Raw genomic sequence first — 27,127 nt, 5'->3', positions numbered from 1 at the left:
GTCATAGCTTCAGAGCCTGTGGCCCTCCCCTGCCTAACCCCTTCTCAGAGTTCAGTCTCCACATCACCTCTCCCTGGGACGGTTCATGTCCACAGCACCACGAACTGGTATGACTTTGATCCTCACAGTGTGTATTGTGTACTGGATCTGGATAGAGGTTCACAGGACCGGGTAGATACATAGAAACTCTTGGTAACCTTCCCAGCACACAGATGGCAATGATCGAGGGTCACCCAGGGTCGGTTTTCAACACAGCAAACAGACGAAGGCCCTGGGATACACAGATTGCATTAGTCAATTGTGCCAGGCTCCTCTGGGGTGGGGCTGAGGGAGGCACACATTCCAAGCATCACAGAGGTTTCTGACCTGGGTTTGTGGTCTGGTGAAGAAGGTGGTGTGTTGGCGTTGTTTAAGGGTTCAGTGACTGTTTATAAAACCACAAGCTCACATAGGTCACTGTGGGTCCCTTAGATAGTGTGATCTGAGGTCTGGCCTTGTGGCTTAATGGAAGACAGTGCCTGTTATGGGTTTGTTCACTGGCATTTTATTAATTAATTAATTGAGAGAGAGAGAGAGAGAGAGAGAGAGAGAGAGAGTCTGTTTTCATCTGCCATGGCATTTGTGTGGAAGTCCAAGGACAACTTTGTGAAGTTGGTTCTCCATTACGTAGGTCTTGGGGATTGAACTCAGGTCTTCAGACTTGGCAGCAAGCACCTTTTCCCACTGAGCTGTCTCACGGGTCTATAAAAAATATTTTTGGGGACTGGGGATATACGTCGGTACTGGAGCACTTGCGTACTGTGTGAAAGGTCCTGGGGTTCCATCCCCAGTACCATAAAGATAAATAAAATTATGCAATATGATCTGGAGGTCATACAGTACAACAGCCGTAAACTGTCACCAACATGACGTCTCCTCCTAACAGTGGTCCTACCATTTTTCTGTTTCTGGTCCTCAGAGCTCTCGAGGACAAATGCTACCTTCCCTTTTCCCTTTTATTCTGGGTCCGCAGCTGCCATTAAATCTAGTCTGGTTTTGGTCTTCAAAGTTCTTTCTGTAATTCCATGGCCTTACAGTAGCTGTTGTGCTGTTCCCTGAATTGGCCTTTTCTTAAAAGTATTTTTATTTGTTGTGTGTGTGTGTGTGTGTGTGTGTGTGTGTGTGTTTATGATGATGTATGTGTCCGAGTGTGTGCCGTAGCCCAGGTATGGAGGTAAGAGGACAGCTTTGTGGCATCAGGTCTCTCCTTCCACCTTTCCATGGAGCCCAGGGATCGAACTCACATTGCCAGGCCTACACAAGCAAGCGCTTTACTCACTGGGCTGTCCCGATGCTCACTTTTCTTTCTTTGACACAGGTTCTTGCCTTGTTCTAGGCTGGCCAGGAATTCCCAATTCTCTGCTTCTGCTAGCCTGTGTCTCAAGATCTGTCCATGGTACTATTGCTAGATTGATCCCCTCCACCTCCAATAGTTTTAAAGATTTCTTTTTATTTTTATGTGGATCAGTGTTTTGCCTGCATGTATGTATGTGTGCCACAGTGTGTGCCTGCTTCTGGTGGAGCCAGAAGATGGTGTCCGATCCCTTGGAACCAGAGGTATAGATGGTTGCAAGCTAGCACGTGGGTGCTGTAAACTAAACCCTGCCGTCTGCAGGAGCAGTCAGACCTCCTAACCACTGAGCCATCTTGCCAGCCCCTGCCAGATTAGTCTTGACGACTTGTTTTTTTGTTTTTTTTTTTCTAATTTTCTTCATTTTTTTATTTTGCTTATTTATTTATTGAGATAGACTCAGGCTCGGGTTAGTCTTAAATTTGCTCTGTAGCCCAGGCTGTTCTTGAACTCCCGATCCTCCTGCCTTTACCTTCCGAGTGCTGGGATTACAGGTGTACACCACACCATCACACCTCGCTTGGATGCTGCTTTTTCCCACCCCTTGACCCCTTTAAGAATTTTTGTGTAGCTAAAGACAGAAGCCGGCAATCTCTGTGAGTTTGAAACCATTCTTGTCTACAAATCCAGTTCCAGGACGGCTAGGGCTATTACACAGAGAAACCCTGTCTCCAAAACAAAAAACAAAACGGAATTTGTGTGTGTGTGTTTGCGGGAGATAGTGGGGTGGGTATGAAACCAAGGATTCATGTGTGCCGGAACATTCTCTACTTTTGAGCTCTAGCCCCAGCCTTGTTCAAGAGTTTAAACCTATCCTCTTATCTGTTGAGTAAATGTTTTTCTTCTCTGTTTACGTTCTATGAAGTAGCTTGTAACAAAAGGAGTCTAGCCAGGCAATGCGGCTCATGTCTGAAATCCTAGCCCTTGGCTGGGGTAGGAGGACTCAAGTCTGAGGCTAGCCTGGGCTACATTGGGAAGACAGTGTCTCAGAAAATGAAACGAAGAACTTCCTACCCCCGTGACAGTGTAGTTGGAATGGAAGGTGAGTCAAGTTATTTCTGTGAGGAAAAGCCAGTTCCTGGAAGAAAGCCAGAAGATGCTAAGCACTCAGCTGATGGAAACTAAACGATGAGTAAGTGAATGAATGAACCTTGAACCATTCTCCCAAGAATATGGCTGATCTTTGTCCTGCGTGTTAGCTGACCCCAGATGTCCAGTTAAGACTGTTATTCTAAGGTACAGTAGCTATGGATTTTCTTTTTAATTTTTGTTTGTTTTTCAAGACGGGATTTTCTCTGGATAGCCCTGGCTGTCCTGGAACTCGTTCAGTAGACCAGTCTGGATTCGAACTTAGGAATTGACTGGCCTCAGCCTCTGCCTCTGCCTCCCAAGTGCTGGGATTAAAGTCATGTACCACCACCACCCAGTTATTTTTACTTTTTTGTCTTAAAAATTTGTGTGTGTGCATGTGCATGTGTGTATGTGTACATGTACACGTGAAGGCATCAGATTCCCTGCAGCTGGAGGTACGGGTGTTTATGAGCTACGGGAGGTGGGCGCAGGAAACTGAACTCAGGTCCTCTACAGAGCAGCAAGTTCTCTTAACCACTGAGCCGTCTCTCTAGCCCAGCAGTTCCTTTTGTCACATCATTTTATAACAATTAGAAAGTAACAAATACACACAAGGTCCACGTTCTCCTGTGCCTCAACCGGTTTGTAAGTGTATCCAATCCCACATGCTCTTCCTAGCAAAAGGGAGAGTCTAGCAGGACCTGGGGGCAAGTGGTTGTATCAGATGAGAATCAGGAGAGGTGGTTGGGCTGGAGGGATGGCTCAGTGGTTAAGAGCGCTGGCTGCTCTTCCAGAAGACCCAGGTTCAACTCTCAGCACCTCCATGGCATCTCACACATGCCTGTAACTTAGTTCCAGAGGATCGGACACCCTCACATGGATATGCATGAAGGCAAAACACCCATGACACATGCAGGGAGAGAGAGACAGAGAGAGAGAGAGAGAGAGAGAGAGAGAGAGAGAGAGAGAGAGAAAGAAACTAGAACCATTCACCCAGGGCAGGAAGGCAAGCCAGGCTACATGTGGGAGGGACTAAGTAGTTAACGCCTTCACAGGGGACCGGTCCCCTCCAACTCGGGCAAAGCATCTCTTCCCACTCACTGCCCTAGATTCCCGAACTGGAATCCTGCTTGTCACAAGGCACCATTCTGGCTCTGCTCTTTCTCCCGTGCCCAGAGTTCTACCCTTACAGAGTTTCAACGGAGCCTGAAACCCCCATGCCTTTAGCTACACAGGTCTAGGTAGAGTACCCTGTGGGTACCAATCCTCCATTTCTAACTCTGAGGGGTGGGAGGAGGATGTACACCTGAGTACACGATCATGGAGGCCAGGAGAGAACAACGGCTCCCTGGAGTTGGACTTACAGGAAGCTGTGAGCTGCAGGACGTGGATCCTCGGAACTGAGCTTGAGTCGTCTTAAAAGAGGAGCACGTGCTCTTAAACTGCTGGCCTGCTCTCTAACTCCTTACTCCTCTGTCCTTTGGAATGTTCTGTCTACTACTCTGGCCCTACTATTCTCACATAAGCATAATCCCTGCATCTCAGAGACAGCCTAGCAGATACTAAGCGCTCTGCGAATACTGAGCATGAGGCTGTCGCTGGCTTCCTTTGCTAACGATCCTTCTATAAAGGAAGGTCCAGGAAAGAAAAGTTAGACCTGGTGATAGACCTACTCGCCTTGTGGCTTCAGTAATGTCAGCTGTGGGCCCTACACTCCTCAGCCCTGACTTCTAGACAGCGTGCTACAGAGTTTTCTGTTCAATCACAATAGCCCCTCCACCCTTCTTTTTTTTTTTTTTTTTTTTTTTTGGTCTTTTGAGACAGTGTTTCTCTCTGTAGCCCTGGCTGTCCTGGAAGTCACTCTGTAGACCAGACTGGTCTGGAACTCAGAGATCCAACTACCTTTGCCTCTTGAGTACTGTGCGACCACCCCCAGGCTGCTGCTGCTGCTGCTGCTCCTCCTCCTCCTCCTCCTCCTCAATTTACTTATTCTTGTGAGGGTGGGGTGCATGTTGGAGGTCAGGACAACTTGCAGGAGTCAGCATGTGGGTCCCAGGGATGGAACTCATGTCAGACTTGACAGCAAGCACTTTTACCTACTGAGCTAGCTCTCTGGCCCCTGATGGGCCACCTTGTAAGTGGTTTAGTAATTATAGATGGTTTAGTAGACATCACAAGAAAGTCTTCTGTCCTGTGGTTGGAGGAGGCTCCACTCACTGCTGACGTGTTCCTGCTGTAGACTTAATACACACGGTAGGACTCTAGACACCAGTACTCAGTGATGCACATCTCCTTGAGTCGATGCTTACAGAGATTGGGTCTGGTGTAACCCAAGCTGGCCCTGACCTTTCTGCTTCCACCCTGGCAGTAGTCAAATGACAGGCGTGCACCCCACACCTGGTGCATCCCGATGGACAGCAGCTTTGAATGCTTAGCTGTGGTCTAATGTTAATGTGAAATGCAAACAGACCCTGGGATGGGTGGGCCTCAGAACAGCACTGTCAGAGACCTCAGTGCACTGACAGTCTTTGGCCTGACGCCTTGATAAAAGTCTGGCCTCTGTTTTTTAAGTCTCATTCTGACTTGTAACAGAGATGGCTAGAAGCCATTTTTGGGTAGAAGAGAGGCTCCAGAGGCTCCAGAGGCTCTGTTTCTCTCCGAGTCACCGGAGAAGCACAGCTGTTGGTGGTGGCATAGTCTGAAGGTAGTCAGCACTGGAACCCCTGGCACTGCCATGAGACAACCATAAGCACACCTTGTCTGTCATAGCCAATGGTCGTTGGGATGCCAGCAGAAGTATCAGCCCCACAGGGTCCTTGTATCTCGCCCTGGAAGTTGCTGGCTAGGGGACCATGGGTAACTGCTTGGCTAAGTGTTGGTCTGCAAAATGCAAGACAATATTTCTCTAAACAGGGTTGTCAAACAAAATAAAGGGCTGAGGGGTTGAGGATTTAGCTCAGTGGTAGAGCGCTTGGCTAGCAAGTGCAAGGCCCTGGGTTCGGTCCCCAGCTTCGAAAAAAAGAAAAAAAAAAAAGAGTACAAAATAAAGGGCTGAGAGAGAACTTGCTTGGCATGGCGGTTGATGCACAGTAAGTATAAACGAACATTGGTGAAGTGAGCTGCCAGTAACACTGCGTCTCTGCTCTAGGTGGATTTTTCTTCTGCAGTTCTGACCGTCGTTTGTCTATTCGCAGTGCTAGGGTTTGAACCCAGGGACTCATGCCTGCCAGGCCAGCACTATACCTTTGAGCCACTCCTCCAGCCCCTCACTGGGTGACTCCAGGCAAGTGTTCTACCACTGATTGCACTCCCAGCCTCTTGCTTATCTGAACTGTGTAAAGCACACTGGTTTTGAAACTCTCAGCCATCCTCCTGCATCTGCCTCCCAAGTGCTGAGATTTGAGGTGTGTTTATCACTACACCCCTGCCCCTTAATTCTGCATGTATATGTGTGGGTGTGTGTGTTTGTGCGCAAGTTGTGTGTGTGTGTGTGTGTGTGTGTGTGTGTGTGTGTATGAGAGTGTGTGTGCGTGAATGAGTGTGTATGTGCACATGTAGAGATCAGAGGAAACCTTAGTAATTGTTCCTCAGGAGCTGCATATCTTGAATTTCATGTAGTATTTTGCCTGCATAGTCGTCTGTATATGACTTGTGTGCAGTGCCTGTTGGTTACAGACAGTTGTAAGCCGCCACAAACCTAGGAATGGAACCTGTGTCATCTTCAAGGGCAGCAGGTTCTCTTAACCACCTAGCCATATTTCTGGCTTCGCATCTTGTTGTTTTGTGACACACGGTCTCTCACGGCCTGGTGTACCGTTTGAGTTGGACTGGCTGACTAATGAACTCAGGCATCCTCCAGCCTGTGTCCCCTTCTCCAAGTGAGCTGACGACCTTTTTTGGCCTCGAACACCTAAACTCATATGCATGAAAGCATATACACACAATTGAACATGAAACACATATTTTTTAAAGATCTATTTATTTATTATCTATAAGTACCCTGTAGCTGTCAGACACACCAGAAGAGGGCGTCAGATCCCATTACAGATGGTTGTGAGCTACCATGTGGTTGCTGGGAATTGAACTCAGGACCTCTGGAAGAGCAGTCAGTGCTCTTAACCTCTGAGCCATCTCTCCAGCCTGAGATGCATAGTTTTAAGAATAACTACTTTAAAGTGCAGTGCACAAGCTGAACCCTCTTGACATGGGTCCTGGGGATGGGGCTCGAGTCCTCGGGCTGTCTGCATAAGCAGTCTACTGACTGAGTCATTTCCTCAGCCCTAACTCTTTAATCTTAGTCAGTGTTGCCCTCACAGGAACTTGCAAAATATCACAGCACTTCTTTCTATTTCTCACCAAGCTTTCCCGATGTTCATGTCTTACATAACCACACTAAAATGATCAAGAGCCGGAAGTAGCATCGGTACAGAGTGATTAATTAAGTCAGACACACTGGCAGCCTTCCTTTGTGACGGGCCAGATAGGACATTCTCGAATCTTGTGAGCTGTAAGATCTGACAGCTGAGCAACTGCTGTTTGATTTAGCAAAAAAGGCAGCCATAGGTGGCATATGAGTGAGTGGGCACGGCTGTGCTCACAATAAAAGTCTTTGAGAAAGTTGGCTTTGAGTACAGGCCAGATCTTGCTAATGCAAGAAGACGCCTTGTTAGAATGGCGCTCCGCTCCCCTGCAGCTCTAGACTGCAGCTGTGACAGTTGGGCTTCACTGTCAGCTTGACAGAATACCTGGGGGACCTCTAGACACGGCTCCAGGGTTTATCTTGATTACGTCATCGGTGTGGGAAGCATCGTGACAGTGGGTGAGCCTAGCCCATCATGAACTGTATAAAACGGAGAAAGGGGGTTGGAGAGATGGTTCAGTGGTTAGGGGTGTTGACTGCTCTTATAGAGGACCTGAGGTCAGTTCCCAGCTCCCAGATCCCTCAGCTCACAGCAGCTTGTAACTCGAGCCCCAAGTGATCTCACAGCCTTTTCTGGTCTCGAACACCTGAACTCACGTGCACATAGCCACACACATATACACATAAAATATAAAATAAAATCAATATGTGAGCTTTTTGCTTTTATTGGATATTTTTTTATTTACATTTCAAATGTTATCCCCTTTCCCGGTTTGCCCTCGGTTTCCCCTCTGGAAACCTGCTATCCCAAACCCCCTCTCCCTGCTTCTATGAGGGTGCTCCCCCACTCACCCAATATATAAGTTTTTAAATGCTACTTTAAGATGGAGAACGTGAGCTGAACACTAGCCCACATTCATTATTGTTCTGATTATGGGCATTGTGACCAGCTGCTTCCCAGTGTAGCCCAGGCTGGCCTTGAACCCATGCTGATTCCTCCTGCCTCAATCTCCCGAGTACTTGGATTGCAGGCCTGAACCACCACACTGAGCTAGTTTACCTGATTGCCACCTGGCCTTTGTGCCTGCCATCCTACCTCTTGGTCACCTGCCATATTGTATTTCTTCAGTCAAGAAATCTGCCATGACATCTAGGGCTTCTTTTAGACTCACCCAATCAGCTGTACCTCGATATCTGGCCTGTGTATTTTGGGCAGGGAGTATCTGCCCCCCAAAAAGGCAGAAGTCCACTCTGGCTTGGTTTGTTTGTTCTTCTGGGACACAAGTGTCCTGGCCTCTTTTGACTATTCCCAGCAACCACATGGTGGCCCACAACCATCTATAATGAGATCTGAAGCCCTCTTCTGGTGTGTCTGAAGGATGTATTCACATAAAAAAAAAAAATCCTTTGATTCAGATTTGTGTTTGTGTGAGTGTGGTATGTTTATATACAGTGTGTTTGTATTTTTGTGTCTCACTATGTTTGTGTATGTGTGTACAGTGTGTATAAAAATGAGTTTGTATACTTGTATATGCATGTGTGTCTGGGAGTACTGTTTGAGGTCTATGTGTGTCTCAGTATGTGTGTATGGGTGTGTGTCTTTTAATATATTTGTTAGTGTGTGTCAGCACATATATGTGTGTGTGCCTCTGTGTATATGTGTATCTATGTGTATCAGTGTGTCTCTATGCATGTGTCTGACTGCATGTGTGTATGTGTGTCTCTGTGTTTGTATATGTCTGTCTGCACATATGTGTGTGCCTATGTATGTATGTCTATGTGTATCGATGTGTCTCTATGTATGTGTCTGACTGTGTGTGTCTATGTCTCTGTGTGTGTGTGCATATGTATGTCTGTCTATCTGTCTGTGCCTCTGTGCATGTGTATGTATGTGTGAGAGAGACAGAGTAGGTTGATGCTGGGGATGGATCCCAGGGCCTCAGACAGCATTCAATCACTGTGTTCATTTTCTATGTAAATTTCAAACCATTTTCTCCCGTGAGCACTGTGCTGCAGAGAAGGCCACTGTGGGGAGTTATCAGTCGCAGCCCTTCACATTTCCCTGGCCTTTCTTTTCTAGCTGAAGTCTGCCCTCCAGTCTAAGATCACGTGGCAGGCCCAGTTCACTACTCCTGCCCTTTGATCTGGACTTCTTTTGTCTTCCACAACATGGACATTTTTCAGAGAGTGAGGAAGTTTCTCTGTGGTCAGTCAGTTTCGATTTGTTTTCTCATGGTGAGATTCTGGTTAGTTGTGGTTAGATGTCAGTCCCAGATGCATTCATTAGTTTAGCCACATTCTTTGCTGTGAAATCCAGGTTTCCCCATTGTGTTTGCTTTTTTTTTTTTTTTTTCCCCAATGTGGAGAGGTTTAAATGAGAGAAGAATAGAAGAAGGGGGAGAAGTAAAGGCCGGCCATGAGCATGTGGAGGGAAGCGGGGAGGGGAATGGGGAGAGAAGGGACAAAGGGGAAGAGGGGAAGAGAGCTGAGAAGAGAAGAGAGAGGCAAGAGAATCTGTGTTTGCTTTTTGAGACAAGGTCTCACTCTAGCTGCCGCTGTCCTGGAACTCAGTATGTAGACCAGGCTGGCCTCGAACTCACAGAGATCTGCCTTCTTAGTGCTGACATGAAAGCCATTCACCACCATGCCTGTCTTCAGGTTTTCCCTTTTTAATCAGGATTTTTCTTATTAATCATCAAAGTTCTGTCGGGGGAGGGGCAGAGGCCGATGTCTGCTGTCTGCCTTGATAGCGAGTGCTCTGCCTTATTTTTTTTTTTTTTTTTTTTTCGGGGCTGGGGACCGAACCCAGGGCCTTGGGCTTGTTTGGCAAGCCTGCCTTATTTTTTGAGGCAGGGTCTCTCACTGAACCTGGCTCATCCTCTGGCCAGTCACCCCCAGCATCCTCTTCCTCCATCCCCTAGTGCTGAGGTTGCAGACACACTTGGCCACAGTCAGCTTTTCACATGTCACAGTCAGCACTTTATTCTCTGAGTCATCTCCTTATTACAAGTTCTAATGCTTCCGGTTGGTCACGACAGTCACAGCTTGTGATTTGGATCTGGCTTGTGTCCCCCAGTGACTCACGTGTTGGAAGCTGGGCCACCGGTGTCCTGATGTTGGCTTTTTAAGAGGTGGGGCCAGTTGCAAGTCCCTGAGTCACTGAAGGTGCTGCCTTCAGAAATACTTTAATAGATTAATTTTATTTTTAAATTATGTATGTGAGTACATGCAGTTGTCCCAGAACCCACGGGCGGGTGTTCGATCCCCTGGAGCTGCAGTTACTGGGATTATAGGCATGAACACTCCAGAGACAGTCTGATTTTTCTGTGATTCCTTATGGAATATTTGATGAACATACTGTTTTCCTGTGTTCGGACAGTCTTTCTAAGAGAGGCTGTAGTTTATAATCTTTTTTTTTTTTTTTCGGAGCTGGGGACCAAACCCAGGGCCTTGCGCTCTACCACTGAGCTAAATCCCCAACCTCTATAATCTTTTTAAAATGCTGCATAATGTTCCATTGTTTTTTATTGAAAGTATAGGTGTCCAGGGTAAGCCAGGCTCCCAGGCTGAGCAGGCTACTCCCTTGAAGCAGAGGGTTACCTCATCCAAGGGACCAGGAATCCCCACGCCCTTTTTCCTCCCCAGGAAAATAACTTTAGAGCTGGGTAAGATGGCCCACAAGTCCCAGCACTTGAGAGGTACAGGCCAAAAGATCAGGTGTGGCTCCGACAAAGAGCATTTGCCTAGAATTCTTCAGTGAAGGGCTGGGCTCATGGCTCCACTGTAAGAGAACTCGCCTACTTCCCCACACGCACCAAGTATTTATTTATTTATATCTCACATTTATTTATTTATCTCCTTTATCTCTGTGTATACAAATTATTGGGGTATGCTTGTGCCACAGCCTGCATGTGCACACAACTAGAAGTCTGTTCTCTCCCTCCACCCTGTGTGGTCCAGGGATGGAACTTAGAGCATCGGCCTTGGTGGGAAGTGTCTTCACCCACTGAGAATCTCACCAGCCAAAGTGTTTCTGAGCGCAAGAATATGTAGCTAGGCACCGTGGTGCCCACCCTTAGTCCCAGCACTAAAGATGCAGGTAGGTGGATCTCTGTGAGTTTAAGGCCAGTCTATCCAGCAAGTTCCAAGGCTACAAAGACAGGCCCTGTCTCAAAAATCCAAAACACAAAACAATAAAACGAGCCACAGTATGACTAAGCCTTTGGTCAGGGTATGTATTTACATGTATATATATATATATATTATGTGCTGTTTATATATAATGGAAGAGGTAAATTCTGTAGAGAAAACCCACATAAGGTGAGATGCTGGCTGGAGATATCATCCTTGAACATGTAACCTTGTCTTGATTTTTTTTTTCTTTTTTTTGGAGCTGGGGACTGGACCCAGGGCCTTGCGCTTCCTAGGCAAGCGCTCTACCACTGAGCTAAATCCCCAACCCCAACTTTTTTTTCCATCTAAGTATTTTATGTGAGGTTAGAGAATGGCTTGTGGGAATGGATTTTTTCCTTCCAGCATGTGGAACCCTGAGAGTCTTAACTCATCAGACTTGCGGGAGAGTGCCTTTATCCACTGAGTGCAGGCTGCAATTGTAACTCTTGACCAGAGGGAGGGGGACTTAACTTCAAGGGGGGGGTGATCCTTTTGTGGAGGCTGGAATGCCACTGGGCAGAAAGAGTGGGTGTTGGGGCAGGAAGGCCTGCAGGCCGGGATTCCTTCCTCTTTGCCAGGAGCAGGTCTTTTGTCCACGGAGACGTGGTGGGACTTGAGTCCTAATTTGAGCACTTCGGAGGCAGGCAGCTCGGGTAGGACGTGCTGTTCATTTACCTCTCCTCCACGGTCTGTTAGAGCAGCATGCCTGCTTCTGAGCACAGCACAGCATGTTCTTGGGGCTGCTGTTTGGTTATTTAGTGTGTGTGTATGTGTGTGTGTGTGTGTGTGTGTGTGTGTGTGTGTGTGTGTGTGTGTGTGTGTACATGTGTGTGTGTGTGTGTGTGTGTGTGTGTGTGTGTGTGTGTGTGTGTGTGTTTGTACATGCTCAAATGCCCAAGGAAGCCAAAAGAGGGAATCAGATCTGGAACTGGAATTACAGGCATTTGAGAACTGCTTGACATGGGTGCTAGGAACTAACCTGAGTCCTCTGGAAGAGCAGGAAATGTTCTTAATCCCTGAGCCATCTCTCCAGCCCCCTAACTTTGCTGTTTGAAACAGAATCTCACAGGCCTGGAACTTGCTGGGCAGGCTGGCCGGCCAGAGAGCCCCAGTAACTTGCCTGCCTTTGTTCCCCAGTGTATAAGACCACACTTGTTGTGTTTTGTTTTGTTTTGTTTTGAGACAGGGTCTCTCTTTGTAGCCCTGGCTGGCCTGGGATTCATGTAGACCAGGCTGGCCTCAAACTCCCAGATATCCTCCTGTCTCCCCCAACCCTGGGTTCTGGAATTTCAGGCATGCACCACGGGTAGGGCTTATGCAGTGGGGATGGAATCAAGAGCTCCTGTGTTCTGGGCAAGTGCTCTCCTTAGCCACACCGCCAGCCCTAGCCCTAGCCCTAGCCCATCATGAACTTGTTAACTGCATCTGTGCAGGGAGAGGACTTCCTGCTAAGTCATGTTTTCACTGGTGCCTCTTGCAGTTACCTTCCTCTTTAGCGGCGTGGCCTCAGCCACGTGTCAAGTCAGATGTTTCCAAATTAAGCCCTGTTATGTAGGGAAAAGGCCATCACCCAGGGGCATTGTACACTTGGCTAGAAAAGGTTCTCTAGGAAGCTAAAGTCAAGGCCAGGCTGGATTGGCACAGGAGCTATGCACATTGACCTTCCTGGTGACTTCTCAGGCCACTGCTCATCCCGTTCACCTGTTTCCTCAGGACTCTATGGTCTGGCCTTGGTCCGTTGTTAAAGCTTAAGTCTTAATGCACTACCTGTCCATCCCTCCCCAAAACACTGCCTTTTGCTCCTTACTGAATTCTCACTGAATGCAGAGAACCCGACGAGTTTGTGCTTCCAGTTCTGTCAAGAGAAAAAATCCAATAGCCCTGGCTAGCCTGGAACTTGCTATGTAGTCTAGGTTGACCTCGAACTCAAATCTGCCTGTTTGGTATGTGCCACCACACAACCTAGACTGTAGTCTTGGGATTTGCCCATTATGTATTTCTGGAGATCAGTCAGTTCCAAAGAGACATTAAACGGAAGTCATCGATTGGATGGATAGTCAAGTGGATTCTCAAATGTGGGACCCAGACTCTCCCAGTGAGTGACTAGAGCATGGCTGATCAAGGCTTGGGTTCCTGGCCTAGCAGAACCACGGAATTTTCTGTGTGCTAGTGTCTAGGTCTGAGGAATTTTGCTGGAACTATGGTTTGAGCTCAGAAAATGTAGGAATTGTTTTTTGTTTGTTGTTTATTGGTTTTTATTTTTATTTTAAATGGAAGGGAGATCTCATTTTGTGGTTTACTCTTGATCATCTAGAGACTATAGTAAAACAGTTTGGCATTACCCCCAAGTTATACCATGTTGTCTGTTCTGGTTGGTTGACTCTAATGCAGTGCAATCCTCACAGGTAATTTTAGATTAGTCGTGTTAAAAAAAAAAATCAAAGCCAGGTATGGTAGTGTACATTTTTAATCTCAGCACTGGGGAGGCAGAGGCAGAGGGATCTTGGTGAGTTCAAGGTCAGCGTGGTCTATAGAGCACGTTCCAGGACAGCCAGGGCTATACAGAGAAACCCTGTCTTAGAAAATAAATAAGTAAGTAAAATATAAAAAGGAAGAAAAGAAAATCCAGTTCACAGCACAAACTGCCTTCCTGTGCCATGTGGGTTTAATAGAGTTGTTAAAGTTAGCCTTTGTTCACAGACTTTGCTGTCTAGACGCACAGTACGAAATAGTTGTACCAGTGCTGGCACATGGTTGACAGAGTGCTTGCCAGCATGCAGGAGCTCTGGGCTCACTACCCAGCACCACATAAGCCAGACAGCTCGTGCCTATCATCCCAGCACCCAAAAATTGGAGGCAAGAAGAGTAGAAGTTCAAGGCCAGCCTGGGCTACATGGCTTATCTTTTAAAAAGAAAAAGAAGAAGCCAAGGTAAACTTTATCTCTGCCATTCTTTTAAGTCACTGCTGAGAAGGACAGGCTGGATATTCAGCTCCTGGCTCTGAAAATCTACAGAACCCAGAGCCATGACATATTGAGAGTCCGTAAAGTGCAAGGTTGACATTCATGACTGTGACATCCTAGATTAAATACTCGCAGTGCACAGTGCATGCACACAGTAAGATAGTGACAGTCACAGCCTTTGAAATTTTGTCTAAGGCAGTGGTTCTTAACCTTTCTAATGATGTGACCCTTTAATACAGTTCCTCATTGTTATGGTGACCCCCAGCCATAACATCATTTTCATTGCTACTTCATGGCTGTAGTTTTGCTACTGCTATGAACTGTAATGTAAATATCAATTATGCAGAATATCTGATATGCAACCCCTATGAATGGGTCGTTCAAACTCCCCACACCCCCAGCCAAGGTGTCTCGACTCACAGGTTAAGAAACAAGAGTCTAAGGCTTTTCCTGCTCCAACTTCCCACTCTATGGTTGGCTTTTTAAACTATGGTATAGGAGCTGGAGAAATGGCTCAGTGGTTAAGAGCATTGACTGCTCTTCCAGAGGTCCTGGATTCAATTCCCAGCAACCACAGGGTGGCTCACAACCATCTGTCATGGGATCTGATGCCCTTTTCTGCTGTGTCTGAAGACAGAGACAGTGTACTCATTTAACTAAAATAAATAAATCTTAAAATAAAAACTATGGTATAAAACTCTTAGCAGAACTCACCTTAGCTAGTATTAAGCTATTTGTAGGTAGCTGTACTAGTCAGTTTTTTGTCAACTACATGCAAACTAGAGTCACCTGGGAAGAGGGAAGGACCCTCAATTGAGGGATTATTTCTATCAGATTGCCTGTGGGCAAATCTGTGGAGATTTTTTTTTTTTTGATAAACAATTGATGTTGATATAAGAAATCAGGCTGAGCTGTTGGGCGGTGGTGGTGCGTACCTTTAATCCAAGTATTCAGGCAATCTCTGAGTTTCGAGTGTCTTGAAAAACAAAACCAAATCAGGCTGATCAAGTCAGTAGGCAGCATTCCTCCATGATTTCTGCCTCTGCTTCTGCCTGGCAATACCAGTAGGCCAGGAGATGTCTGTGGAGAGACCAGCCAAGGAGCCATAATCCTCCGAGCTAGGCTTTCCTGCCTGTAGGGAGACTGAACTCTCTACAAGAGCAACAAGTTGACATCTTCCTTCCTTTAAGTCCCAGCAGGTGACAGAAGAGTCCTGCTGAAAGAGAAGAATCAAATAAAATCCAGAGTCTTACAACATAATATTCATAACAGTCAGGACCCATCCATGATGTCAGTACCATCACCCCAGCGCTTGAGATGTGGAGGCCAGGGGATGGAAGGTCAAGGTTGTCATTGGCTACAGAGTGATTTTGAGGCCAGCCTGGGCTACATAAGACCTGTATTTCCTTGTTTATTTATTTTTATTTTTTTTTTGTTTGGTGTTTTGAGACAGGGTCTCTGTGTAGCCCTGGCTGTCTGTCTTGGAGCTTACTGAATAGGCCACACCAACCTCGAAATCAGAGATCTCTCTAGCTTTGTCTCTCCCAAGTTCTGGGATTAATGATTGCACTACCGTGCCTGACTTGAGACCTCGTTTGTTTGGAGAATCCAGGATATAATTTTTAAAAAATCCAAGAACCAGGAAAAGCTCAGCTTGCATGAGAAAAGGTGATAGGCAAGTGCAAACAGGAAGATACTAGCAACATAGAAAAAGAGCCAGGCAGAGGGTGGAGAACTGATGGACGTGACAGAGGGAGCCAGCTGTGTTGGGGCACACTTGTGATCCCAGGCCAGCCTGGGCACACGAAACCTTCAAAAAAAAAACAAAGTGGAAAAAAAAAAAAAAAAAAAAAAAAAAAAAAAAAAGGACTAGGGATGACAGTTGCCTAGCATGCACAAGACCTTTGACTCTGCTCCATATTCCCTTCTGTTGCTGTGTTAAAGTACTCTGAACAAAACCAGAAAAACCCTTAGCCAGACTAACCAGAGGAAACAAAGAGAGTGTCCAAATAAGAAAAGAAAAAAGAAACAAAAAAAAAAAAACAGAGAAAAAAAAAAAAAAAAAAAAAAAACCAGATCAGGGAGGAGAGTGTTCATTTCACCTTACACCTCATAGCCCATCATTGACAAGTCAGGGCAAGAGCTCAGGCAGGAGGTTGAAGCAGAAACTGTGGAAGAACACTGCTTTCCGGCTTGATTCTTTGTTCATGCTTAGCTAGCTTTATCATATACTCTAGTACTGACTGCCAAGGGAATGGTGCTGCCCACAGTGGGCTGGGCTGGGCTCTTCTACATCAATTAGCAATCAAGATTGTTTCCCACAGATGTGCCCACAGGCCAACCTGATCTAAGCAGTTCCTCAATGAAGACTTTTTTCTCAGATGAATGTGGACTAGGTTAGGATGACAATTAAAGCTAGCTAGGACTGTTTTTTTCCATCCCAACACTGGGGCACGGAGAGAAGGCTGAATATACCATCAATGGGCTTGAAGATAGAACTATATAGACTCTCTAGTCTGAACTAAAAAAAAAAAAAAAACTTTATTTATGTTGAGAGCGGGAGCATCTGAGGCATGTGCGAGAGTAAGTCATGAAGGGGACAGGAGAGAGGGCTTATTGGTGAAGAGTGCTTGTACCCACATGAGCCTATAACATCAGCTCTAGGGGAGTCCTACACTAGCTTCTGGCCTCACATGTATCCCATTGAAGGCACATATGCATATACATAAATTTAACAAAAGAAAAAAAAGACTTAATCCAGAAACAGAAAAGAGAGGTTAGGGCTGAAAAAAAAAAAGTCCAGTAAGTCATGGCTAAAACGATCCTCAAAATGGCAAAAGACAAAACTGACAGATTCAAAAAGCCTCAAGAATAGATTCAAAAAACCCGCCCTCCAAGGAAAACCCAGGGAAATCCACATCAACAGCACATCAAGGACCCTCTTCCCCAAAGGAAAACTCGATACCATACCAACAGCACATGTGTGCAGACACCAGACTTTCTGGAGAGCCTGGCCACCGCTGGCTCCCAGTCACCCTTGCGGGCAGGTTGCCTTAGGGAACAGTTTCCCTGAGCATCTTTGGCAGGGGAGCAGTTTATTACACAATGGTTTGATTTGTTCCCTTGAAGGTTTCAGTCCTCTGGAAGCCTCCAGACCTAGGCAGAGTTTTGTGAGCCTTCGCAGATCCTCTTTCCTCCTTAAGGTTCAAGGTGAACACCAGCTCCCCTTGTCTAGGCATCTGTGAGTTGAACTGCTACTACGCCATTTAATAGTGACCTCTACTCTGCACCCTGTGGAGCCAGGAGGAACTGCTAGCCTCTTCCGGACTTCGCTGTGTTTGTGCAAGTGACTGACGGATGAGTTTTGAATTGGGGTCCCTCCTCAGTTTAGTATACTGACCAGATGTTGCAAAGATGCTCTCTGGAGGATGACCTTGCTAACAGCCTTACTTCAGTGTTGAAAGCAATCTCCTGGAGAAAGAGAGGGCCTTTCAGTTACTTAAAAAACAAATAAATAAACAACAACAACAAAAGAAACTAAGCAAACAAACAAAAACCCCAGCTTTTAATCCCAGCTCTTCGGAACCAGAAGCTGGTGGATCTCTGTGAGTTTGAGGCCAGCCTGGTCTACATGCTAAGTTCCAAACCGGCCAGAGAGGCCTAAAGGAAAATTCTGACTCAAAACAACAACAAAAACTGTATTTTTGTGTGTACCAGTATGTTTGTGTGAGGGTGCAGATGTGGAGGTCAGAGGATAGCCTGCAGGAACCAAGTGTCTTCTGTCATCTGGGTCTGGGGATCAAACTCAGGTCTCTAAAGACTGGCAGCAATCGGAGAGATGACTCAGTGGTTAAGAGCACTGACTGCTCTTCCGGAGATCCTGAGTTCCAATCCCAGCAACCACATGGTGGCTCACAACCATCTGTAATGAGATCTGATGCCCTCTTCTGGTAGGTCTGAAGACAGCTACAGTGTATTTATAGATAATAAATAAATAAATCTTTTAGAAAAGTCTTAAAAAAAAAAGATTGGCAGCAATCGTCTTTACCTACTGAGCTGTATCAGTAGCCTCAGCCCTAGCGCACCCAATAATAAGGCTGCCTACCTCGCACTCAGAGGTCTCTTGCCTCTTCCTTGCTAGAATAGGTGTGAAGTCAGCACACCTGGACCTCTCAGTGTTTTCTGAGGTTGGCTGAATCACAGACGTGGAACCTACAGCTTCAGGGTCAAGCACACACTGGGGCTTGATCATTAATCTTCCTTCTTCACCAGCTGGCCAGGCTCCACCACCCTACGAGGGCAGAGGGGCAGCAGCTCAGCCCCAGGACAAGGTAGAGCAAGGTAGACAGTGTAATTGTCTGTTTCTGCTAGTGGGCCCCGCTTGAAACAGCTCGGTGGGTCTGCAGGCCTGCTCAGCCTGCCTATTTCTTTTGAGTTCAGAGTCAAGACCACAGATTCCTGCCCAGTTGAGGAAAGGAGGAGGGACAGAGATAAAGAGTTAAATAAGAAGATGAGCGTTTTGAGTTAGGGGCTCATGTAGCCCAGGCTGGCCCTGAACTCATTATGTATCGGAGGAGGACTTGAACAACAGGTCCTTCAGCAGCCACCTGCTGGGGTCACAGGTGCACCTCTCTGCATGACCACTAATGCTTCTCCTCTCTAGGGTGGGATCTTAATGTGTAGCCATGTTGGCCAGGTGTGTTAAGCATGTTATGCACTGCTGTGAGGAATACCTGACAAGAGCAATGGAAAGAACAGTTCATTTTGGTTCACAGGTCAAGGGGACATCATGACAGGAGGGCATGATGGGAGCTTGGGGCAGATGGTCACATTTTATCTATTGTCAGGAAGGGAGAGAGGTGCATGCTGGGACTCTGCTTCTTTCTCCCATTTTACTCAACCCAGACCCCAGCCTACAAAATAGTATTGCCCATAATTGGGGTGCCGTCCCACTCAGCTAACCTTATCTAGAAGCTTCTTCAGAGCCATGCGCAGAGGTCTGTTTCCATGGTGATTCTGAAGGATGCCAGGTTGGCACTTGGTCTTTGGTTACTCCGGATGTGGTGGCATACATCTGTAACCCCCAGCACTTGGGAGACTAAGGTAGAGTATCTCATCTTTGAAGTTGGCCTGGACTACATTGTTAAAAAGTAAAAATGAAAAAAAAAGTAAAAAGACCCATGTATCAGAAGTCCCTGGCAGTGGCCTGAATGTGACTTGGGGGATAACAGTACATCGGTGTTGTAAAAATAGAAAAAAAAATTTTAAAAGTAGGGTTGTCTTTTATCCCTGCTAGGTCCGGCACCGTGGTGCCCCAAGATATCTGTTGGATATCTTAATTCTCAGTCAGCAAAGCGTCTCACCCGCTCTGCTCCATCCCCTATCACACTGCCGAAGGCCTCTGTCTGAGCCTGGCAGCAATCTCTCTACCTTTCTAGTTCCCAAGAGGTTTCCATGCCAGAAACACATCCCAACTCCATGGTGGCCCAAACCAGCCACCCCACACTCCAGAGAGGGAGAGAAGCCATGGCAGGTGACGTTAAGATTCCGCTCTGTGTATTTACAGGTTATTAATGTTCTTAAGGGACGGATGGTACTGGGCTTTGTATGTTTAGGTGGGCAATTATATCTTACCAATTGGGTCAAAGGTTATTGTGTTGTGTGGTCTTTCATGTGTAGATTTAAGTGTAATGGAGTGTGGGGATATCTGATGGATATCTTAAGGCACCACAGTGCCAGACCTAGTGGGGATAAAAGACAACCCTACTTTTTTAAAAAAATTTTTTATTTTTAAAACAACACATCAGTACCCCCGTGTCCCAATATTCTGCTGCCTTAGGAACTGCACACAAGGAAGGGCAGTTTGAGTTGTGCAGTCAGGCTTGGGACTTGGCTTTGCGAGCATCTTGAAAGCCAGGGCCTGGCAGGCTACCTGGTGAGGAGACAAGGAGTCAGTACCGCCTGCTGGCTCTCAGAGGGATACAAGTACAGGCTTTTCTGTGTTAGCATATCAGTCCCCAGCAGACCCCAGCTGGCTGCAGTTGATTCTGAATGTCTGTTTCATCCCACTTCTATGAGACAGACTCTTCTAGAAGCAGGTCCTAAACGCCTCCTGGTCTCATTTTGTGAATGTTTGACAGAAGGTGCGTGGGCTTATCAAAGACTAAGATAAGGTTGGACAGACACAGTCAGCACTGAATACATAGTGTGGTTGAAATAGTTAATACAGTGTTCTTGAGGACAGAAGTTAAATTTGTTCTTTAGTGTCAGATATCAAAAAGGATAAAGGCCGGGCATCTGGGCCAGAAGTACAGTAGAACCCTCTTCTTGAGGCTGGGAGCTTTGCTCAATGGTGGAGGGCCTACCTAGAACTCCCAGTGACTGGCTGGGGGTGTGGCTCAGTGGTAGAGCCCCTGCCTAGAATCCCCCAGTGAGGGGCTGGGGGTGTGGCTCAGTGGTAGAGCCCCTGCCTAGAATCCCCCAGTGAGGGGCTGGGGGCATGGCTCAGTGGTAGAGCCCCTGCCTAGAATCCCCCAGTGAGGGGCTGGGGCGTGGCTCAGTGGTAGAGCCCCTGCCTAGAATCCCCCAGTGAGGGGCTGGGGCGTGGCTCAGTGGTAGAGCCCCTGCCTGGAATCCCCCAGTGAGGGGCTGGGGCGTGGCTCAGTGGTAGAGCCCCTGCCTAGATCCCCCAGTGAGGGGCTGGGGGTGTGGCTCAGTGGTAGAGCCCCTGCCTAGAATCCCCCAGTGAGGAGCTGGGGGGCGTGGCTTAGTAGTAGAGCACCTGCCTAGAATCCTCCAGGGAGGGGCTGGGGGCGTGGCTTAGTAGTAGAGCACCTGCCTAGAATCCCCCAGGGAGGGGCTGGGGGGCGTGGCTTAGTAGTAGAGTACCTATCTGCTCATGGGAAGCCCTGGATTTTATTTCCAGCAGCACTCCATAAGGACAAGTAAGGAAAAGTTGGGATGAGGGCCAGCTCTTAGAAAAGCATTTGTCTAAAGTTGGAGAAGGAAGCTGACTCTCAAGTGGGCTGTAGACTAGAAGGACAGATAGCCCAGATTGAGGCTGGCTCAGTGCTTGAGGCTGTGACAGCAAACGGAAGCTGACAGGAAGCCACCTCAATTGGCCTGAATTGCTGAGATATGACTCAGGCATTTCTGACTGAACTGTGACTGGAGCAGCATGCTCTGTCACAGGATTATGGGGAAATAGAAGGAACAGCCTGCTCGGGTTCTGGACCTCATGCTGTTGTGACCCTGATCAGATCTATCTACCTGCCAGGCTTCCGTGCCGAGTAGGCTGGCTGACACCCCCATTACCATGTCAGACTCATGAGGTGGGAGCTGAAGCCTGGAGGGTGTGGTGGTGTGGGAAAGGCTGGGGCAGCATTTCCAGTTGGCCTCTCCTTGCCAGGGGAGGGGAAGGTTATGAGGACATTTCATTCTCTCAGCAATGATGAATGACTTCCTGTATGAAGCACTCCCTGCGTTAACAATGACATGAAAAGTCAGTGAGTTAGTATCTTGTAGGCTTTGCGGGGGATGATTTTGTCCAACAGACCTTGGAAATATTTTGAGCACCTCTCACGAAGCCAAGTATTTGCTGGGCTAGTTGTATTAAATACTGTGTGTGGGCCTGTGCACGCTCGAGCATGTTGTATACACTTATATGCATGCACGAGTGTGTACACACCAGAGAACAACCTTAAGCAGTGTTCCACAGGAAAGCCAAATACCTGATTTTGAAACATGGCCCCTCATTAGCCAGGAGCTCACTGATTAGACCAGGCTGACCATTCAGCAAGCCCCAGGAGTCCTCTTGCCTTCTACATCCCCAGCACTGGGATTAATGCCATACCCGGCCTTAGAGCTTTTTGTTTTTATTTGTGTGTGTGTGTGTGTGTGTGTGTGCGCGTGTGTGTGCTGAAGCATGTGTGGGGGTCAGAGGACAACTTTGAGGAGTCCATTCTCCTTCCACTGTGGGTCCCGGGCATGGATTTCAGGTCATTGTGCCTAGACCTGCTGACCCACCTCCCCAACCATAGCTACTTTGGGTTTTTTTAATATGGATTCATGGGTTTGAACCCATTCCTTAGACTCGCAAGGCAAGCAGTCCCACCAACCCCTAAAATATACTTTTAAGTCAACGACATTTTCAACTTACGTTGGAAGTCTCAGGACCTGACCCCAGCATCATTTGAGAATCACTTGTGACCAACGATAAATGTCCCTAGAGCCTTGGCAAGCAGGCCTTCAGGTCCAGAAGCCTAGACTGTTCGCTAGGACACATGGATGTCAGACCAGCTCAGGGGTTCCAGGTGCCAGGGTGTGTGTTCACTGTAAGGCTCAGTGCTATGTTAGTTTTACTTGGTCTTGAGGCCCAGGGTCTCCAGTTAATGTATTCTAATCAGCTAGGATTTCTGGGGACCCTTCCAGGGCCAGTCAAAAAGATTTGGGACCATGTCCCATTCAGACAACTCAAGAGCCCAGCCTTTGGGACAAAGCAGCTATCTCTCCACTAGGGTCTTAACTGTGACTTGTCTTGGTGGGCTTGTGTCTTGGCAAACATCACAGCCATCAGAATGTTGATCCAGGGGAAGCAAGAGGGAGATTCTGTTCAATACCACTCAGTAGGCAGGGTCAGTTCAAATTTTAGGCAGTTTATTTTAGGCATATTTAATTAAGCACAGTAGATTTTGGGAAGAAGTTTCTTAATGATAATTAATTCAATCCCGTGTATACAACAAAGTTAAGCCATAATTACCTCAGAACTCTTGTAAAGTACAAGTGACATCTTCCATAAAGATAGGTTCTAGGGGCTGGGGATTTAGCTCAGTGGTAGAGCGCTTACCTATGAAGCGCAAGGCCCTGGGTTCGGTCCCCAGCTCGAAAAAAAAAAAAAAAAAAAAAAAAAAAAAAAAAAAAAAAGATAGGTTCTGTAGACTGACTCAGAAAGCAGGCTCAAGGTAAACGGTGCTCATGATAAAGGTCTCCAGAAGGCCAGCCTGGAGATTGACGGAGATAAACAGAGGAGTCTGGGGAGCTGTTGTGACCCATTTATACACATAGTACAGAGGTCACCAGGCTTACCACATCCAGTTCCTAGCCTTCTGGCAGAAAACAGGATATATATATCTCCCTTTGAACCATGTGTGCTTAACCTTCCTGGTTTCCCTGGTGCTTAACGGTGAGCATGAGGAGGATCTACGTGTATCTTACAGGATTGGAGATGCTCAGGGACACCGGGAGCCCATGGTTTCTGTTCTCACAGTTGGCTAAGGGGCTACCCTTGACAGAACCGCCTCCATCGGAGGGGTAGTTGGCAGTGTCGGCTCTTCCCTCGGCTGGAGCTGCCTGTGCTGAGCCTTGCTGAGGCAACTTCCCTTGCTCAGTCCAGGCGGCCCTCACACGGATGCCGGCCCCAAGGGCACTCTCCTCCTCACTGACACCTGCTGCTTCTCTCTTGACAGTTGTATCACCAACATGGGGGACTCTCACGAAGACACCAGTGCCACCATGCCTGAAGCCGTGGCTGAAGAAGTGTCTCTATTCAGCACGACGGACATGGTTCTGTTTTCTCTCATCGTGGGGGTCCTGACCTACTGGTTCATCTTTAGAAAGAAGAAAGAAGAGGTACCGGAGTTCAGCAAGATCCAAACAACGTGAGTGGCACCCCTCAGAGTCCCCTTTCACTGGGCATCCTTGTCACCTCTTCCTCCCATGCTGTTCCTCAAGGTGGGGCTGTAGCCTCTAAGGAGCCAGCTTCCTGGGAATTGGGGGCTTAAGTTTGGGGTGTAACCCTATGCTTTTAAGTCTTCTTTAATAATCAGACACACACTGCCCACATACATATGGAAAACAAAACAGAACTGGATTCGGTCTTACCTTCTCTGTCAGTGATTTACTGAGCCAGTGTCTCCTAAGGTCTTTGCCCACCATGTCCCAGACCTTTGAGGATCTCTGGCTGTGATTCAAGTGGACTCTGGCTTCCTTGAGTTTATGGTCTCCTGCCGGGCCAACCTGGAGCTAATTCTCATTCATATTCTCTCTTTCTCTGTCTCTCTCTCTCTCTCTCTCTCTCTCTCTCTCTCTCTCTCTCTCTCTCTCTCTCTCGTAATTTTAACATAAAGAGCAAAAAGACTGGAGCACACGTGTAATCCCAGATCTTGGGCGCAGAAGGATCAGGAGTTGAGGGTCACTCTCAGCTCTCTAGCAAGTTTCAGGCTAGCCTGGACTACAAAAGCAAAAGCAGCTGAGAAGCGAGGGCGATGGAATCAGATGATGAGAACCTTGAGTGTGCCTTGTCTAAGCAGGGCCTCTGTGCCACAGTGCTGATCTGGGCTGGACAGGCACCCTTCTCTCTCCTCTCTGAGGCTGTGACAGAAACCTTTCAGGTGAGAGGAGGAAACAGCCCTGAGGGTAGGGGCACACCTAGGCTGCTGGGAATGAAGGAGGACGGGGAGCTGGAATCTCGCCTCTCCGGCTGGGGCTGGCCCTTAAGTTCGTTCCTGGGGTGGGGACGCTTATTTGTGGTGACACGTGCCCACCTGGAGATAAAGGGACCAGTGGCCAAGTCCCACCCTCCAAGCCAGCCTTGTTCCACTGACTATAAAATGGAGGTCCCCCTGTTCCCCCCAAAAGCATATGTGGTGCAGAACCACCCAGCCTTTTCCAGCTGTTAGTGTCAGTTACAGAGCAAGCTCCAGGCCAACCTAGGCAACTTCAGCAAGACCCCTGTCTCAGAAAAGTTGGCCAGCCTTGATGGCACATATCTGTAGCCCCAGCTACAGATGGAGATAGGAAGAGCAAGAGTTCAAGGTTGCTGGGCACGGTGGCACTTGCTTCTAATCCCATGTACATGGTGTACATGGTGAAGTTGGAGGCCAGTGAGCAGGAGGAGCCAGTTCCCTTCCTACACATCCAGGTGGAAGGGATCTAGCAAAGGCCATTAGGCTTACTGGCAGCCGTTTCTACTCACTTGAGTCATCGCTCTGATCTATTTATCTTTTGAGAGCAAGTCCCCCGTAGGCAGGCCAACCTCTGACTCGCTCTATTGGATTCCAATCCTCTTGCCCCGCCCACCTGCTGGCATTGCAGGTGTGCACCGCCTCATGCCTCACCATGTATGTGGCGCTCAACAACACTAGGGGAGCGGGAGGGCTTTGTGCACACAGGCAAACGCTCTCAGACTGATTTCCATCCCCAGCCCCAAGGGGATGGATTTATGCAAGCCAAAATAACAAGCCAGCAAGCGCTCTGAGTCCTGAGAGATACAAAACAAGTCAAGAGGTAGCCCTGGGTACCCAGATGACCCTCCTAGGGAGTGCAAGCCTCTGCGGCCCTCCCACGGATCTAAATGTAGCTTTGGGAGCATCTGATCCTGAACACTGTCCCTGCTGCCACCGACCATGTGTGGCTAGTAAAGACACCAGCTGGGGACCTTCTGCAGGCCGCACCCAGAGCCTGGAATACCTATCTCCTGGGCCAGGTCAGCATGACTGTGGCAGGAAGCCCTCCTGGGCCTCCAAGAGGACATATTGCCCTGAACTCTCCTGGAACTCTCTTGGGCAGAATTCCTGCTGAGAGCGGTACCCTACAAGCGAACGGAGTGTGTAGCATGTCCTAGGCCTGTCTGGTACAAGAGAGCATGGAGATGGTGGGTGCTTTGAAAATCTTGGCGCACACTCACAAACACCTATGCCAAAGCCTCGGAACAGAGCAAGCCCAGTCCTGTACACAGACTCTCTGGGGTACACTGTGTGGGGTCAAAGGTGTACAGAGTTAGGGAACCTACGGGGTGGGGATCCATTCAGACTGGGGATGAGGGAAGGTTCTAGAAAGGGTTGCAACATGGCTGCACTTTGGATGCAGAGCAGGAGCTGGACAGCTGTGAATGATGCTGTCCATAGTCACAGCGGGAGGAGACGCTGGGGTGACAGGCTTATTTGGGGAGTGGCAGGGGAGTGTGGGAAGGGCAGGGAAGGGACAAGTTGGGGCCTGACACCAGAGGGCTGCGGGAACAGCAAAATGACCAACTCTGATTTCACGATGGTGGCATCCAGGTAATTCAGGAAGGTGGAGGGAGGGCCAGGGCAGGGAGGAGGCTAGAGAAGCCATTCCAGGGCATGGTCCCCTGAAAGGAGACACTGTCCCAGGAGAGGGCCCCTGAGGTTGGACTCGGGATACGTGGAGTAGATGGAAGGGACTTGACTTTGATGTACAGGCTTGAGTAGGTTTGAGGAGGGTCTGAGAGGGTTTGGAGATCCCCAGAACTCTGGGTATGGCTTGTTACTGCTGTGGATTGAGGGAAACCCAGATTTCGGGGGATGCTGCATGGCTGCAGTGCATGACTGTGGTGCGTGACTCTAGCGTGTGGTTGTGGCTCCTGGCTAGAGAAAAGAGAACCGTGGGGTTTTTTGTTGTGATTTTTTTTTTTTTAAGGGAAAGTGTAAGCACTTTTTCCAGGTGAAAGAAAGCAAATTAAGCAAGTGTGGCTGACTGAGCCAAAGTGAGAATTTGAGGAGATGGCTGGGTGGGCTAAAGTGCTTGATGTGCAGTCATGGGACCTGAGTTAGAGTCCTGGGAAAGCAAGCCAGGCATGGCCATGCAGCTCTCTGTCCTGATGGCCAAGAGCTCAGAGGACAGCTCCCTTTCACCGCGTGGGTTCCAGGGATTGAACTTGAGTCTTGATGGCAAGCGCCTTCACCCACAGACAGCTCACTAGCCTGGGGAGGGATCTGCTGGCTCACTCTGCTCTTAGATACCACACAATACTTCTACCCTCCCAATCCCCAGGCTAACAGTAGCCCTTCCCAGCAGCATTTGTTCTTGTCTTTGATTGGCTGATCGGAGCTCTGTCTTTAGCTTTTTTTTTTTTTTTTTAAAGATTTATTTATTTTATTTACACGAGTGCTCTGTCTCAGACACACCAGAAGAGGGCATCAGATCCCATTACAGATGGTTGTGAGCCACCATGTGGTTGCTGGGATTTGAACTCAGGTCCTCTGGAAGAGCAGCCAGTGTTCTTAATCACTGAGCCCTCTCTCCAGCCCATCTTTATATTTTTTTAAGTTGGATTTTTAAGAATCAGTATTCGAAACTCATTTCTTGTAATTGATTAATTTATCATTTGCCTCTCTCTGCAGAGGGGAGTAGGGTGTATTTAAGTAGAATTTG

At 47.8% G+C, this 27,127-nt stretch overlaps 1 protein-coding gene across 1 annotated transcript in view; it reads left to right on the top strand.

Annotated features, from left to right (window-relative positions):
* The window catches only part of LOC116885210 (NADPH--cytochrome P450 reductase), a 47,678-nt gene that overhangs the window by 5,627 nt on the left and 14,924 nt on the right, over positions 1–27,127 (top strand). The window contains exon 2 of the mRNA XM_032886441.1: positions 23,422–23,613. Coding sequence (XP_032742332.1) covers positions 23,435–23,613 — 179 coding nt within the window. The 5' untranslated portion in view covers positions 23,422–23,434. The remainder of the gene's footprint in view (positions 1–23,421; positions 23,614–27,127) is intronic.

The sequence above is a fragment of the Rattus rattus genome, chromosome 16 (assembly GCF_011064425.1).
Source record: "Rattus rattus isolate New Zealand chromosome 16, Rrattus_CSIRO_v1, whole genome shotgun sequence".
Taxonomy (NCBI): domain Eukaryota; kingdom Metazoa; phylum Chordata; class Mammalia; order Rodentia; family Muridae; genus Rattus; species Rattus rattus.
Note: the sequence above shows the minus strand (reverse complement) of the source record. Positions and strands in the feature narration are given on the sequence as shown.